At 40.7% G+C, this 17313-nt stretch overlaps 1 protein-coding gene across 12 annotated transcripts in view; it reads left to right on the top strand.

The window, feature by feature from the left end:
• The window catches only part of PKHD1 (PKHD1 ciliary IPT domain containing fibrocystin/polyductin), a 278406-nt gene that overhangs the window by 183270 nt on the left and 77823 nt on the right, over positions 1–17313 (top strand). For all 12 annotated transcript variants that reach the window (XR_008465473.1, XR_008465472.1, XM_054195531.1 and 9 more), the window contains 5 exons: positions 3995–4149; positions 6060–6212; positions 6580–7458; positions 8617–8779; positions 12230–12390. Coding sequence is in view for 10 of the 12 variants with exons in the window: in XM_054195531.1 (XP_054051506.1) it covers positions 3995–4149; positions 6060–6212; positions 6580–7458; positions 8617–8779; positions 12230–12390 (1511 nt within the window). In the remaining 2 variants the exon portion in view is untranslated. The remainder of the gene's footprint in view (positions 1–3994; positions 4150–6059; positions 6213–6579; positions 7459–8616; positions 8780–12229; positions 12391–17313) is intronic.

Genomic DNA, 17313 nt, shown 5'->3' with positions numbered 1-17313 from the left:
CTCTTTCTTTTTAGAAGGAAGAGATATGCTCAAAAATGGCTGATATCTTGGTGATAAGGATGTTCATTTTGGTTTCGGAGACCTACATTAAAATCTCATCTTTGAATTAAGCAAAACGGGTATGAACCGTGTTCTTCTACATCTTAGATCAGTCCTTTTCAAAGTGGTTCCTGGAGTATAGCCTGTATAGCCTGAAGAGTAAGATTTCTGTCTGAGATGTAAGTCTTCCAAGGCTTTTTCACTTAACCTTGGCAAAAATAGCTTTGAAACTCTACCTTCTCTCTTACCTACTGCTGCCCATCCATAAGCTTTTACAGTCCCTGCAGCTGGCTTATCTTCATCATCACTTACCCGTGAAGTTAGTCTGAAGGCTTAGCCAAAATTGTCCAGGTTAAGTGGAGATGGCATAGATGCTTGGGAAGTAGATAGGTGTCTATGGCCGGAAGTTCAAACCTTTTACCTGCAATAGAGAATGTGCGTGCATAAGGATGTCCTCTGGAAGTGCATTGAACATTAGTTGGTGTGGGTGAGCACCTACTAGCTGTCTCTGGAGCTCTTATTCTTGACTCTGCCTTGCACAGAATTTTCAATGTCTTTTGCTATAATTCTTCCAACTGCATTGTTTTTAACTGAAATAAGTGTATTAAAAAAAAAAAAAATTCTATTGGTCAGGCCTAATAAAAACTCACTAGAAGAGTTCCCATCTGGGTAGAGGTGAAATATCAGCATTTAGTGAAGGAATTATTTGGAAACTCATTGTAGAGATGGGCAACAGAAGCACAAAGACCTCACAAGTAGGATTTGTCTCTTGATGGAGCAACTCATTCTGGATGTCATGTCCAAGCACATTCAGGAGCAGGAAGTTATTGGAAGTGGTCAACATGGATTTACCAAGGGTAAATCATGCTTGACCAAACTCATAGCCTTCCATGATGTTCTAACTGGTTGGCTGGATGAGGGCAAAGCAGCAGATGTCATCTACCTTGACTTCAGCAAGGCTTTTGACACCGTTTCTCATAACATCCTCCTTAGGAAACTGAGGAAGTGTGGACTAGAAGAGAGGACAGTGAGGTGGATTGAGAGCTGGCTGAGTGACAGGACTCAGAGGGTTGTGATTAATGGGGCAGGGTCGAGTTGGAGGCCTGTAACCAGTGGTGCTGCCCCGGGGTCAATACTTGGACCAGTATTGTTTGATATATTCATCAACAACCTGGACGAGGGGACAGAGTGTATGCTCAGCAAGTTCACTGATGATACCAAACTGGGTGGGGTGGCTGACACCCCAGAGGGCCGTGCTGCCATCCAGCGTGACCTAGACAGGCTGGAGAGCTGGGCAGAGAAGAATCTAATGAGGTTCAACAAAAGCAAGTGTAGGGTCCTGCACGTGGGGAGGAAGAATGTCAGGCACCAGTATAGGTTAAGAATGGAGCTGCTGGAATGCAATTCTGAAGAAAAGGATCTGGGGGTCTTGGTAGACAGTAAATTATCCATGAGCCAGCAATGTGCCCTTGTCACCAAAGAGGCCAATGGAATCCTGGGCTGCATCAAGAAGAGTGTGGCCAGCAGGTCAAGGGAGGCCATTCTCCCCCTCTACTCTGCACTGCTGAGGCCACAACTGGCATACTGTGTCCAGTTCTGGGATCCCCAGTTCAAGAGAGACAGGGAACTACTGGAGAGAGTCCAGCATAGGGCAACAAAGATAATTGAGGGATTGGAGCACCTCCTTTATGAGGAAAGGCTGAGAGAGCTGGGACTCTTTAGCCTGGAGAAAAGAAAGCTGAGGGGAGACCTTATTAACATTTACAAGTATCTGAAGGGTGGGTTTAAGGACGATGGAGACAGATTATTTTCAGTGGTGCCCAATGACAGGACAAGAGGTAATGGGTACAAACTTGAACACAGGAAGTTCCATCTAAACATTAGGAGGAACTTCTTTCCTGTGAGGGTGGCAGAGCACTGGCACAGGCTGCCCGGCGAAGTGGTGGAGTCTCCATCTCTGGAGACATTCAAAACCCCCCTGGATGCGTTCCTGTGTAACCTGCTCTGGGTGACCCTGCTCTGGCAAGTGGGTTGGACTAGATGATCTCTAGAGGTCCCTTCCAACTCTGAAAATTCCGAGATTCCGTGATAGTTCTTACACAGTTGAGTGTCTAGTGGAGATTGACTGTTTAAGATTGCTGTATGGTCATTGGAGAGACAGATACTTCCAGATGCTAATTCAAACCATGCTACGTAAGAACCACCTTCTGGAAATTATTCTTTTTCCCTGATTAGGATGGGAATTCAGAGTAAGCAGATTCCTGAGTGAAGCATACCAGTCAAATACTTGGATGAAATGGATCCAGACTAGTATTGGTCTGCTGCCCAGACGTTTCATATGAAATATCATGAGCTGCTAAGATACAAGTATTTGGAGTTCATTCATCCACATTAAATATGGCACAAACGGTTGTTTCCATTGTTAAAAGAAAGAAAAAGAAAAAACCAAACAAACAAAATATTTATCCTGAAAACTTCACTAATAGCCAACTAGAGTTAATATAGTTAGATATAGGAAATAGGCAAGTCAGTGCCAGAATATGAAAGCTGAAGGAAGTGGCTTTTTTATCGACCAAGAGAAGCTGCTATATACATTTTCCAGCATGAATCAGCACATAAGTTAAGGAAGGACTTATGCTTTCAAAAAGAAGGAGGAAAAAAAAAAAAGTACTTATTTACTTGCAATGGAAACTTTAATTAGTATTTTGATTGATTAGTATCTTACAAAATGGTAGACTTCTGTACTGAATGTTCACAGGTGCTGAAAACTGGAAGTACTCATCTTGAGCCTACTCATCTTTGAAAAAACCTGTGAGATGCAACACTAGGAAAACTTGGGAACACAGATTGTTAGTTACATCCCTTTAGGACTTCCTTTTCTTTCTGCACTTCTGTCACTTTTTAGTGCATGATGAGGCACTCACTGAATTCATTCAGTGGTCTATTTTCTCAACAATTACCTGAGGAGTATAGATGATCACCTGGGCATCACCAGTCACCCTGTAATAGGACCCTTTGGGTGATTATCAAATATATATAAACACCCATCATTATCCATTTTGCTTTCACTAAATGCTTCTATTGTCTGTATGTGAAACTAAAAAAAACCCTGAGCTACAAATTTAACTTCGAATGCAAAGGGGGATCTTCAGTTCAAGATTAAACCAGATAAATGTAGGTCTCTGTGTGGAATGTTGCAAAAGGTTCTTGAGCTCTTATTCAAGTCAGTGGAATTGTAGATGCTGGAGCTTAGAGGGCTATTCAGCCACCAAGGTCAGGATTCAGGTACATAAACATAGGTTTTGGTTTCATCTGAGGTGCCTTTGGTTTTATCTAAGATGCCTTTGAATCCCCTCCGTGGCTTCCACCTGTGTCTCCAGGAATGCTCCATGAACAAGTCTTATCATATCTACCAGCTCATGTCTTAGATATCCCGCGACATCTCAGATATCAACAGATGCCCTTGTTCAGACAATCAAGTCCTGCTTGATGTGCCCAATTCAGAGCTCTGAATTGCCTTCCACACACTTCTGACAGTACTGACCAACTGTAGGTGAAGCTTGATGTCAAGTGCACACACACGTACCCCCACACATGGACAACTACATTTTGGTGTCTAAGTCTAAAGTTGACTTTCAGCTCTGTAGGGTATTCCTGGCACCAAAACTGGTCTAACATGTCTTCAATAGGCAACTTTTACTTAAGCCCTGTAATTCTGCACTGGAACTTTATACCTTGTTAATCAGTGGTATAATAGATGTTTCACGATGAAATTCCTCCCACATATTTTAGACATCTGTTTTCGCAGAAAGCCCTAAAGGTGCTTTTCCTAGAGCTTAGCCTGTGGATTCTTTCTGAGCTCTCCCAAGGCAAAACTGTTCTTCGTTTTTTAGGAAATCTGTAAGCATAACTCTCATAGATGTAATGACGTTATCTTAATATCTTGGCATTACAGGATTTTTGTGGAAGATGAAGTGGATTGGAATCATGGAGATCATATTGTGATCAGCTCTTCCTCCTACGAAGCCCACCAAGCTGAAGTAGTTACACTTAAAAAAGTCAATGGTCATAACATAAGAATTCATGAACGCCTTCTGCATAGGCATACTGGTAAGGAATCTGTCTTTCCACTGGGGAGAGTTTTCTTCTGAAGCATTGACTTTCCATTTCAGATCTCACCAAGATCAATTCTACTTTATTGAGGTATCTTCAATTCTTTTTCCATATGCTTTTTCCTTACTGTTTTAATATTGAAAATGTGATGTTCAACATTGCACAGAATAGCTGATTCTAACATGAATTTCTGGGCACAGAATGAATTCAGTGTTAAATACTTTTGGAAAACTTCCTGGTGTTTCATGCTTTAAGTAGAACTGGTTAACACAGAGAGAAAGTAACTGAAATTTTAAGGGAAATAACTAAATGTAGATTATTTTTTAGGCCATTTACACAATTTCTATGATGTGCCAAAAACTGAAAAATGTAAAAAAATCCTTTTTTTCAAATTGCAAAATAATTAGACTCGTGGAGTTTCAAGTGCAAAATTTTATCAACACAATGGGATGAAACTAAGGTATTTGTAATCTAATATGTAAATAAACATGAAATGTGTATATATCTCTATTTCCTGTGTAGATTACATGGGATCTGTATTTAAGTGGAAAAAGAGATGCATCGTTGATAATTTATTTAATTTTATGTCAGCCCATAAAGTAAATTTATTACCATCTATTTAACAAAAACAAAAGACTTGTTATTAACAGGTCTAATTCTGAAGCTCCAAAACCAGAATTTTTCCAGTGCATAGCAATATTTTTTTAATTTAGTCTTTACTCAGTCTAGTAGGCACAGAAGTTAGTATGATGTATAAAATGGTTCAGAAACATGTGTTTTGAATGGCTATGCCTGTGCTACTAAACACACCTTTACTTGGAACTGAGCCCTGTTCTGCAATTATCCATAGTGTTAATTGATAGTAGCCCCCCTGGGCACAGTTTTGTATCACAATTGCATTATTTTTTTTTAAGCGTAGTTCAAATTATAGCAAATCTAGACCTTATTTCCAGTAGTTTATGCATGGCCTTTCTTTTTTTACGAGGAAAGGAAGAAACATGCCAATCAGTCTTGGGGCCAGAGAATGGTTCTTAACTTATTTTCTTAGCTAATGTATATATAATAAGTGTATCCTGAGATGAAATGATTACATACACATCGAGTACTGCAGCAGTTGTTAGATATAGCTGAAAAAAAAAGGACTGATGGAAGAAGTAAAATTACTGGGATTCACCTGGGAAAATGTAGATATCTACAATAAATATTCACACATGAGGTAGCCACTCTCTGCTCCCTTGATAATCAAAGCAGAAAAATACTTACTGCTCACTTGTATTTCATCTCCCCCTAAAGCAGATGTATAAAATAGATAAAAAATTACACTTTAGAATTGCCTATTGCTCTCCAGCATACATGAAAACAGTTTGGATTACTAAATCTTATCTGTAAATATCTAAAGTCAGCTGAGATGAATTCAAAGATAGACACCTGCATAAACTCTCTCAAAAGTCCCATTTAGAAAGACTTCTTTTTAGAAAGCCACCAAGAATGTAGAAAATTGTTTTTTTAGCATTGTCATTGGTCTGATCCTAACAAGAATTCGTGGAGATCAACTCTGCAGTGTACTGAAGAATAACCCCAGCACATACAGCTTAGAAAAAATGAAGTGTGAATCTCTTCATTGATTTGGCATCTGCACACCGCAGGGAAAAGATTTAGCACCTTCTTTTTCTAAAAATGAAATACGTTGGTAAAATATAAGTGCATGGTGAATATTTGATGGGCAGGTGGCCTTTCTGGTTTTGTGTTGATGCATGTAGATTGTGCTGGAGGAAAAAACACACCTGAATGTCAGTGCCGATTCTGCAGAGAAGGGGTGCATAAGCTGTCAAGCTTGATGTCCCTCAAAGCACCGGTTTATAGGTGTGATAGACACTTATCACATTTTCTGTCTTGAAACTCACCAGGGCATTCCCATGACACAGAAGACGGTAGACGCATCCCTTTGGCTGCAGAGGTTGGACTCCTAACGCGCAATGTACAGATCAAGTCTGACGTGGCTTGTGCTGGGAGGATGCTGGTGGGACATTTTACAGGCTCAAGTGGGACAGAGTTTGAAGGTAGTTGAGATTCACCTGTCTCATTGACCAGACCAGTTCTGCACAAGAAAGGACTGTCTAAAACAGATGTATACATTCACATGTGCTATGCAATTCTAAGCAAACTGTGACCGTGTGACATGTATGCAACATGATGACTAGTAATATTTCATAAATAATGGAATGTATTTTATGAGGAGCTGCTGTGTGGTTAGTTGGTTTTTACTATAACTTTACATATATTTGTGAACAAGTGCCTATCACTGGCGGTACACCGACAAATATTGCCCGCTATTCTATACCTGAGTGCTGTTTAAATGGCTGTCATTCTTACCAGTTCTTAGGTAATTTTGTAAGCTTTTGTTTCACTATAGTTATCTTGTTGCAGGTGTCCTTCAACTCTCAAATATTGAATTTTTGAACTTTGGGCCTCCTCAGCTTTCTGCCATTGAATTCACGAATATATCCCAAGGGTCCTCGGTGGTGTCATCCAGCATTAATGGTAGCTGCGGAGTTGGAATTAAAGCAGTCATGAGCAGCTGGGTCTTGTTGCATGATAACTTGGTGTTCAACACGGTCGGACCTGGCATCGATTTGGAAGGGCAAAATCATTCTCTCATCAGGAACCTCGTTATTCTGAGCAGGCAGCCAGAAGGCTTATTAAACTGGATTGCTGGCATCAAGGTGAACCTGGTCATTGGTGTCTCCCTCTGTGGCAATGCTGTGGCAGGATCTGAGCGAATTGGCTTCCATATCGGGGGCCAAGACTGTTTGCTAGATGGAGAGTATTGCAGTGAAAACGTGGCCCATTCAAGTCTCCATGGTATTCATCTGTACCAGGGAGATGGATTTCAGACCTGCACTAGAATCACAGGTTTTCTATCCTATAAGAATTATGACTACGGTGTCATGTTCCACCTTGGAAGCAGCGTCATCATGGACAATATGGTGCTGGTGGACAACACTGTGGGTCTCATGCCAGTAGTGTACTGTCTCTATGCCAAGCAATGCCACACGGGGAAAAGATTCATAGAACTTAAAAACTCCACCATTGTCGCAACAAGCTCAGCTTTTGACTGCATCAGAGACAGGATCAAGCCTCATTCAGCTGATCTAACAGCCAAAGATCGACCACCATACTACCCTTTAAGAGGTCGTGTTGGGATTTTATGGCCTACGTTTTCCTTGGTTCCCAGCCAAAGGCCAGATAACCCATGGCATGAAACTGGGCATTGTCCAAAAGTCCTGGGACTCATGAAGCTGAAAGGTTGGTCTTCGATGTCCACTGGCTAGACTATTCTGTCACAGTTTTTCTTCACTAGTTACATTTTTCCAGTTGAAATTGCAGGCTTCCACACCCACAAATGGACATGGTGGGGAAATCTGAGCCTCAGTGGAATTAATAACGGAATTCTTCTTCAGTTCAATACAGTTCAATTAAAAAAAATATTATTTTGTGTATTTCACTTCCTGAATCCACTGCAGTTAATTATGTCATGTGCTAATGTATATATTTTACCTCAAACATGCCTGCCTTCTGTGCTATCTATTTTTCCACTTCATTCATCTCTCTCTTCTACAGTTACTTCTGGCTAAATAAAGGTACCAAGTTTGAGAAGTGAATAACACACTTTGTATAGAATTTGCGTAGAACATAATGACTACAGCTGCAGAGAAACAGTTACGGCTTTTATTGTTATGAGGAATTGCACAAGAGGGATAAAAGTCAGTTATATATCCTGCATCTTTGGTTCAAATTAATTTTATAGTCCCCAGAGTAATATTTGCATATAGCAGAACCTCAATAGCTGGTTTCTGTGGTGGGATCTAAATACCTCACTGTTTTTCATGTCTTTATCCCTCACTGCTACCCACTTTTGTAAGAAAGCACATTATCGTCTTTTTATTGAAGAATAAGGGAGACAGAAAAAGACAAATAGACTTGCCCAGGGTCTCACAGAAAATTTGTGGCAAAGCATGGGTTTTGTAGCTGGACAAGAGTTCAGTGTCAGAGCCCAGTACATGTCACCAGACCCAGCTCATCTTATATTAACATCTGGCAAGTGGATAAACCATCCTAAGAAGGTTGTCATTGAACAGATTCTTACTGATTCAAATGAAAATTTATTAATCACTCTTGCTTTTATTTCTTTCTCAACGATTTCCTTTGATTTCATTTCCTAAGGGCATGACTTGGTTTGTGTCAACTTAAGATATAACTCAGGTATGGAATATTCTAAAGCCAACTGAAGATCTGTGATCAATGCCATTAGTCTGATTTAAAAGTTATTTGTGTGTGTATATATATATATATATATATATGGGAGCGATTTAACATGGAAAATGTCATAGTACAGAGTCATTTTCTCTTTAGTTCTGGCACTCCTCTAACCACTTTTCTTGATCTTCTCTTCATCCCTGGCAGAAGTCACCTTTACTGGTTTTACAAAGAACTGCTACAGTGAAGACAGAGATGTCTGCATCATGTCAAACGCTGACCATTTAGGCATCTTGCCTCTTATCACAGCGGAGAGATCAAGGATGCTAAACATCAATGAGAAGGACAAGTTCTACTTTAACCCAACAAGGTAACATGCTTTATTTTGAACCTTTTTCTTTTTTCAATGGTTTGTGCAAAAAAAAATTAAAAAAGCCTCTACAGTTTTGGGACTATCTTCACCTCTGTTTGTATCAGCTGTCTTTTTGCATTGTCTTAGAAAGAGTTTAAGCAATTGGTTTAGACTGATTGTTGAGCATCAGAGCAGTCCCATGCTTTGTCTTTGTCTCTGCTCTTGTACTGCTCCTGTCTGGCAAAAATGAACAAGCTCAGACATCAAACACACACACACATAAAAACTCGAACCCAGAAAAAAAAAGAAAAAAGAACTTTATTTTAGGGCAATTTTTTAAAATTTTATGTTCAGATTCCATCAAGGTGCTTGTCCAGACCAATCCTCTTGGATTTCCCCTTTTACTGACATTTGTATAGCAAAATAAACTTCATATATCCCATTTCTTAAAACTCCATCTCTGAGCATCTCTGACTTCTCAGCCTCAGGCTTCAGAAAATGTCAGCACCTCCAGCAAAAAACCCTGAAACAGGGAATGTCCTTTTGGTTGGGGAACCAGAGCTTGATTTTTGCCTGCAAGACCACATCAGAAATGTTGATCTGTACCAGGCAGGCTGTGAGATGTCAAATGATTGCCAGAACTGCTCCTGCCCAGGGAGAATATCATCTGCGTGTGGAGGAACATGGAGGAGGGAGGGGAGAGCTTCATCTGTAACCTTAAGTCATTGCTGGTTGCAGCAGTTTAAACATACCACATCCAATGGAAACCACATGCCTGTTTATTTATTATGACCAGTGAACACAATACAGAGGCTATGTCAGAAAAGCCTTGAAGTAGCAAAAAAATCCAGCACAGACTCCACTTGCCAGTCAAAAATAATTGGAGGTGTCCCACACTGCTATGTTTAGAGTCCCTCCAGCTTTCTGCTAGAATTTTTATTTTATTCTATATTTTTGCTTTTTGCTCTGGGCATTAGTTTGCGTGTAGATTTCTGAGACCTGTCCAGCTTGTCAGCTCTCATTATGTTTCACTCTTGTATCCATACCACAATATTATGCTATTAGTGAGCTGCTGAACACGCAGTCCACTGCAAGAGCTGGTGATTTTCAAACATGATGAATGCCTGTGGATTACTGAATGCTTTCTCAGTAGTCTGGTAAACCTCTGAGGGAGATTACATCTCTCAGTGCTCCTTGTGCATTATCTGCATGCATTTATTTAATCCACCTTTGCAACTGCTGAGCTTGATCCAAGCTGTGGCTGCATTGTTCTGCTTCAGCATCCTGAAGGGACATCTTGATGGATATGTCCTGTCAAAGAGAAGGTGAGCATTGCCTTAGAGCAAGAGAGGAAATAGAAACATCAGGGAATATGGCAAGACCATTAAATACATTGTTTGTCCCACTGGTAGACCTAGCCAGTTGAAATGCTGGATCTTCTGAGAGATCTTCAAGAACTGAATTAGCTGTCAGGATCAGAGGAGCTGTCTTTGTCCTCCACCTCTTTTGACCTGTGTAGATTGGGGGCATTGACCCATTTGTTTCTCTCCCCTTACTGTAAATCTCTGCCTACATCTGTTTGTCACATTCTAAATGTCAATAATTGGGTTTTTCCAACTTGAGCCCAAGAAATTCAAAGTTTTCTTCAAGACTTAATTTGTATCCATGTAGCAATGTATAGATTTCCATGGGCTTTCCTGGATTACAGATCATTGTATTTTCTATAGGAGAGATACGGTCAGTTGGGTAGTTCCTTTAAGCTGTGTTAAAACTTTAGCCAAAATGCAGCTAAAACACTTAAGGCCCTCAGCATGTGATTCGGCTTACTGCACTTCAGTGATCCAAAATTTAGGCATGTAATCTAAAGGAGACACTAAACTCATTCTGTAGTCAACAGGGAAAATGTCTAGCAATGCCCTATATATGTCTCAAATGAGGTGAGTTCCCCCCAGTAAACCTCTCCTGTTGTCCTCCTCTCTCTGTGGAAGCCAGTTTTTAATGATCTACACAGAAATTTATAGGTTTTTCTGGCTGTTTCAAGCCACTAAACTTATAATTTCCTCCTGAGAGTATACTGATGGAAAAATTGCATAAGCCTATTTGAAAATTAGATGTAGTTTGCTGAGATACATTATTGTGCTATCCAAAATGAGCTTTGTTCTACTTTGGAATAATGCTCTGAAACTCTCTTACCTTGTTGGTATGGTTTTCAAAGTATGGTTTAATTCTATTCTTAGGACCTGAGTCTGTCATTAGAAAGAGAAATAGCTATTCATTTTATGATGTAGATATGTGTGATTGGGTAATGAAACCCTGGCTTTCAAAGATATAGCTTTGAGGTGAGATCCATGTACACCTCAGTTAAAGTCCATCAAATCCACCAAAATTACATTGAAGCTCCAAACCCAGTTTTTCTTTTTTATTAGAACATAAATTAGGACAATAATCTTTTCAGATGCAGTTCCAAACACTTAGTTATGACAGAAAAAAACAACAAACAAAACAGGTTTATAAACACATTAATCCTTATGCACTGTGTCCAATTAGAGTGGATTTTCTTTTTCAAGTTGCCTTCTACTCTAGAACTGCTAAGTGTCTCTTTGACCTGCAACAAATTTCTCTGAATTCCTACCAGAAGTTTCTTTATTTAAGATGTGTACTGCCTGCTGGCTCCTTCTCTCATGCTTTTTGCCATTTCACCTTCCTTCATGCTTTCTCCTGCATCAGCTTAGCTGCTCATGGGAATATGCAATTTTTGGAGCCCTCAGAAGCTCCCCCATTCCAGAGTGCAGTGGTTAGAACAAGGCAAACAGGTACTGCTGGGCAATCAATGCTTTTTAACAAAATACTATGGACAACAGACACCAATCTGGAAGAACACTGCAGCAGAGATATTTCTGGTCACTTGGTATGATAGTGGCCAATACACATTTCCCCTTCACTCAGCAGTTACAGGCTTCATCTGCCATAGGTCAAAAAGTAATGGCATATGGATATTGATGCATCACTGCAGTTCCTCAAATCAGGAGATCCAAAAGGGAACCAGAGGTATTCAACCTGCAACTTTATAGCAGGCTCTAAGGACCATGACAGTCCACACTGGCCAATACAAACTCCAGGGAGGAGGAGATCTGGGGGATAGAAGTTAAATTGGAAAGACAATGTTTTTCCAGCCAACATTTGGAGAGAGAGGATGTCGATTTGGGGTTTTTTTTGACAGCTTGGATACAAACATGCCAAAATATAAATATTGCTACAGAATTTCTTTGCAGAACATACCAAACATCGACTGAAATGCTTAGTTTTCATTCATTTTTCTCTTATTTTCTATTTTTTTCTTTCTTGGGCATGTGAGTTCACCCAGTAAATGTCAAGACGTTGTATGTATGTGCAAAAATGTTTGTTGCCAGCACAATATCTTTCCTTTGCTCTCTTCTTCATATTAACATTATGTATCCTACCTCTCAGTGTACAGACCTCTGAAGATACTATGTTCCCTGAAAAGAGATGCGAAAGCTCAAGGAAGGCCCTTTTCAAGGATTTGGATGGAGGTGTCCTGGACCTGGAACCGCCTGTTTCTGTTTTCCCAAAGTCAGAATTTGAATGGACACAGTTCTACCTGCAAGCTGGTAAGTACCTGTGCTATCTGGAGAGCTTGCAAAATCATGTGTACATTTGACCCGTGAGGTATGGTTTTACCCTAGCTTTTTACTGATACCTACAACTGAGGTCAAGATGATGGTGGTACCAGATTGTGTGATGCCTTTCCAGGATGGAGGTAGTGAGTTACAGTGTAGAAGTCTGTGCGGCCTCATTGTACAGTTCTGCGTCCACCAGTGCCTCTCTTCCTTCTCGCAGAATCATGTCACCTGGCATCCTTAGCCCCTTTAGAGTTTAATTCATTCATTTTATAACCTGATCAGAACATACACACCCTTTGCAACATAATAGAGTCACAGAGTCATTATGGTTGGAAGAGGCCTTTAAGATCCTCAAGTCCAACTGTTAACTTAACACTGCCAAGTTACCACTAAACCACCTCCCTCGGCACCACATCTTTTAAATATCTCCAGGGACGGTGATTGCACCACTTCCCTGGGCAGCCTGTTCCAATGCTTGATAACCCTTTCGGTGAATAATTTTTTCATAATATCCAATCTAACTGTCCCCTGGCACATCTTGAGGTCATTTCTTCTTGTCCTATTGCGTGTTACTTGGGAGAAGAGGCTAACCCCCACCTCGCTACACCCTCCTTTCAGGTAGGTGTAGAGAGAGAGAAGGTCTCCCGTCAACTTCCTTCTCAACTTCCTTTTCTCCAGGCCGAACGCCCCCAGCTCCCTCATCCTCTCCTCACAAGACTTGTGCTCCAGACCCCTCACCAGCTCCGTTACCCTTCTCTGGACATGCTCCAGCACCTCAGTGTCATTCTTGCATTGAGGGGCCCACTACAAGTCCTCTGAGAACGTTAAGTAAGACATGCCATGTAAATGCTACGCAAGTGCAAAATAATAGCAATAATTGGCCCAGCGAGGATTTTTATCCATATCCAACTGAGGAGATAATCAAGCTGAAAACCCACTCCAGAAGTTTAAAGACCCCTCTCTCTTGTTTAAAAAGGCCCATTCTGCTCGGTAACCACTTTCTGAAGGTTCACACAGCAAGGCTCCGTTCTCATCCTGATTAAAACTCTGCTCTCTGATTCCAAATAAACTCTTTAATTACAATTAGCGTTTCCTGTGCCTGCTGCTGATGGCAGCCATTTTGCTGAAAAGGCGCATCGTTTGTGACTCCAGCGGTATGGGAGACTGATGGAAGGGACTGTAATTAATCCTTTTTTCCATCCCACTCTAAAACTGATTAAACACGAGAAGAACTTTAATCTTTAAACAAAATGTTTAATGCGTATCCAGTAAAGGCTTTTCCTCTAAGGATCCCGCTCTAACTGGCTGCTTACAGGGCTGATTAATGTGTCGTCTAGATGCAAACACACTGGTTTTCATTCTACCTTTTCTGCCCTGATTATGAATCGCACGCAAGAGCTAATATCCTAGCAGTGCTACCACTTAGCACCTGCATATTAATGCCCACATACTTTTGCATACAGAACCTGGATTTTATTTAGATTCGCACCATTTTTAGCACACCCTGGCACACAGTCGTATGCATGTCAGGAAGCCCACCATCTAAACCGCACTGACAGTGCAACCTGCACTCCGCAGGGTTTATCTCCTTGTGTAATGGAGGCGACAGCATATGGTAAATGCTGCCTGCCTCTGAGGCTATAAAAAAATTGCTGTGTTTTCTTCTTGCTGCCCAAATATGAATGGGGATTTTTTTCCCCACTCCCTTCAGAATTGTGTGTTTAATTTTTCTGCATTTCTCATTCTGACCTGCAGCTCCTTTCATCTTGAGGGTGACATTTGGAAAGGCACAGCTTGTGCTAAGGTGAATTCATGGTCACCTTCTTCCCCTCTCTCCTCCCTTCTTCTCTCTCTTGAAAGTTGTAGCACTAAGCATTTTGCATAGTACAATGCAGGCTCCCATGCTAGATAAACAGGAGAAAATACTCACCTTTCCTGCTCTCACAGATCTTCTGTGGGGCCACATTCCCCCTTGAACTGACGGTGTTTCAAGGCCAGTGACGATGGTGATGTTATGATGCCATTGAGCAGAATTTGGCCCTTGGAGTCCTCAGTCCAGATGAGCATGTGGTACTTATGTTATCTGGGTGGTCAGGACCCACCTGCTGATCCTCTCATCTGCTCATCCACCTGGTACCCTGTTAAACCAGAGTAATTATGACCACCTCTAGCAGCTTCATCAGAGCACTACAATACAGTGGTCAGTGCTCTGCTACCCTGACTAAGCACAGAGAGAGGAGATAGTCTTTTCAGGTAGCTACACAACATCCTTGCCACTTCCAGAGTTCAGGTACACAAGTTTCTTTGAGACTCGAAAGCTCTGGCTTTCCACATCCTCTTAATTACGCCTTCATCCAGATGCATATATCTATTCCCTTTAAGCTTCCAGCTTGGACAATAAACTTGAAGTTATTGGCCCTTAGCCATTTTTAGATATTCTGATCACTCGCGGGTGAGCAAATGAAAAACTCAATGTACTTCAGGGATACAAAGGCCAAGAAGATGTTTTCCCAGAAGAATACCATAGGGCTGGTCAGAGGCATAACTGGGGCACAGTGGATCATTCAGTCTGATATTAATGTTCCTGAATTCATATGATGTCTTTTATTGAAGACACAATCAATATAGAACATAAGTAGTATATTATTTTTGTATATATATGTGTGTGCAGGTATGCAATAGGCAAGGAGGGACTGCTTGGCTTCCTGAGTCCTGCCCACTGCAGTTGGGCATAGCAAGCCATGCAATGTATATTTAATAATATACGCACTCTTTTTTCTTTTGTCTTCCTGTGTGCCTTTTACCTCCTGTGTTTGCTCTTTGGGTCATAGACCAGGTCTTTTTATTGTGGCTTTCTGCAGAAGCAGAGTTGTTCACATAAAACTGAAGTTTTAGTTTTCTGTATAAACCGCATAATTCAGAAAAACAAAAAAAAACCCACAAAAAAACAAACCCAAAGAGGGAAACAGATCCAAGATTTTTGTTATTATTTCTACTAAAAGAAAAAGGAGCAACAACAAAAGTGGTTTTGAGTCAAACAAAGCAAAATTTTTTTTTAATCAAAGAGTACTTTTTGCTCTTTTTTTTTTTTCTTTTAAATATAATGCTGCAAAAGTTTAGAATGTAACGTTTTCCAACACCCCTCGCCCCTAAATCATTTGCGAGGAACTTTCACAGTATCATTTTTCAAATTATTCAAAACAATTTAATGAGTTTAACATGAATTTGTAATTATTTTAATCTCTTTGAGCTGCCATTTTTGGATGACAAAATGTTTTTCTCCCAAAACTCCTCTCTATACTAAACCTCTTACAAAAGAGCTTGAGGCCAGGCCTGGAGCACTAAATGATACCACGATACAGGAAATACCAGAATCAGAAGCTCCACAGTGGAATCAGCTATAAATACAAGTGTGTCTAGCTGAGAAATGAAGGATAAGTGAACACTGATTTCTGTGTCCAGGTTAAAACCTCTGTTCCATGAAGGATTTCTGATACAACCATTGTCCTGTAGTTAGAGTTTCAACCTGCAATAATTATAGGACTCTGTTATCGTACTGCCTCATGACAATGTCTGTAATCAACAATAGCCAACTCCCAGAGACAGTGAAGTTTGTTTTCTTCCCTTGGTGGAAATGTAGCTGTGGACCAGAGGCTGGTAGAAGATTCATCTAATCGTACTTCCATTGCCTCCAACGTTCTCTCTGGTGAACAGAGAGACATTCAGACCTTAAGGGCAGAAGTTAGGTGGAAGACATGGATGTTTGAGAGATGAACCCAAGCGTTTCAAGTTTTAATCTAGAGCCTAAAAGCACATATTTTCCTCTGCTGGCGACACGTTCTAGGCATTTTTTTAAAGCAATTTGGTTGAATAATCATAGAGTCATAGAACAGCCTAGGTCGGAAAGGACCTCAAAGGTCATCTGGTCCAAACTTTCATTGAAAGGGAGCCTAGAGGAGATTATCTAGCACATGGTCCAATCACATCTTGAAAACCTCCAGTGATGAAGACTCTACCACATCCTGGGGGAGGCTGCTCCAGTGAATGATTGTTCTCACTGTATAAAAAAATATTTCTTATAGCAAGATGAGACCTCTCCTAGTGCAAATTGTCTTCTCCATGTGGCTCCTTGTGAAGAGAGAGCCTCTGTCCCCTTTGCAGCCTATCTCTAAGTACTAGAATACTGTGGTGATGTCCCCTGAGCCTTCTATTCTCCAGGCAGAAAAGACCTAACTTCTTCAATCTTTCCTTATAAGGCAAGTTCTCCAGCCATTTGATCATTTTTGTGGCCCTCCTTTGAACCTTCTCCAGTCTGTCCACATCTTTATGAATCGCGGGTACCAGAATTGGACACCGTCCTCCAGGTGCAGCCTGACAAACACTCAGTAGACTGGGATGATCATGTCTCTGTGTCTGCTAGCAAAGGCAAAAGCGAGTTCTCGTTCTTATTCTTCCCTGTTAGCCTGGCTTTAAATTTGGCCAGAAGAATAACCTTTCTGTGTCTCATGAAATTGTTAATTATAATTCAGAGTCTTAGGTTTGCATGAAAGCAATTTCTCTGTGTATTCTATTTTATGATAGTGTAACTGGTAGAGTCCCTGCTCTGCTTACTTTTACTCAATGGAGTAATTCTGAAGTACTGAAAGGTAAGGAAGTTCTGGGCTGTAGGATTTAGCTATCATGCAACTTCTTCTTCCTTTTTTTAATACATTCTCCTTTTATTTATTGTAAATAATTGCATTTATTTTCTACCTGTCACCTCCTTGTCAGTTCTCTGGATACAGTAGAAGCGACAGTGAAATTTAGGTCTGTCATACCCCTGTGGAATAGGCATATATTTTGACACCAGCTTCCCAGACAGAGGACAGAATTTATGACTTGACCAAGGTCAGTCATTGAACTGATGCATAT

Source organism: Rissa tridactyla, chromosome 3 (assembly GCF_028500815.1).
Source record: "Rissa tridactyla isolate bRisTri1 chromosome 3, bRisTri1.patW.cur.20221130, whole genome shotgun sequence".
Taxonomy (NCBI): Eukaryota; Metazoa; Chordata; class Aves; order Charadriiformes; family Laridae; genus Rissa; species Rissa tridactyla.
This window is presented reverse-complemented; position numbering and strand designations above follow the sequence as displayed.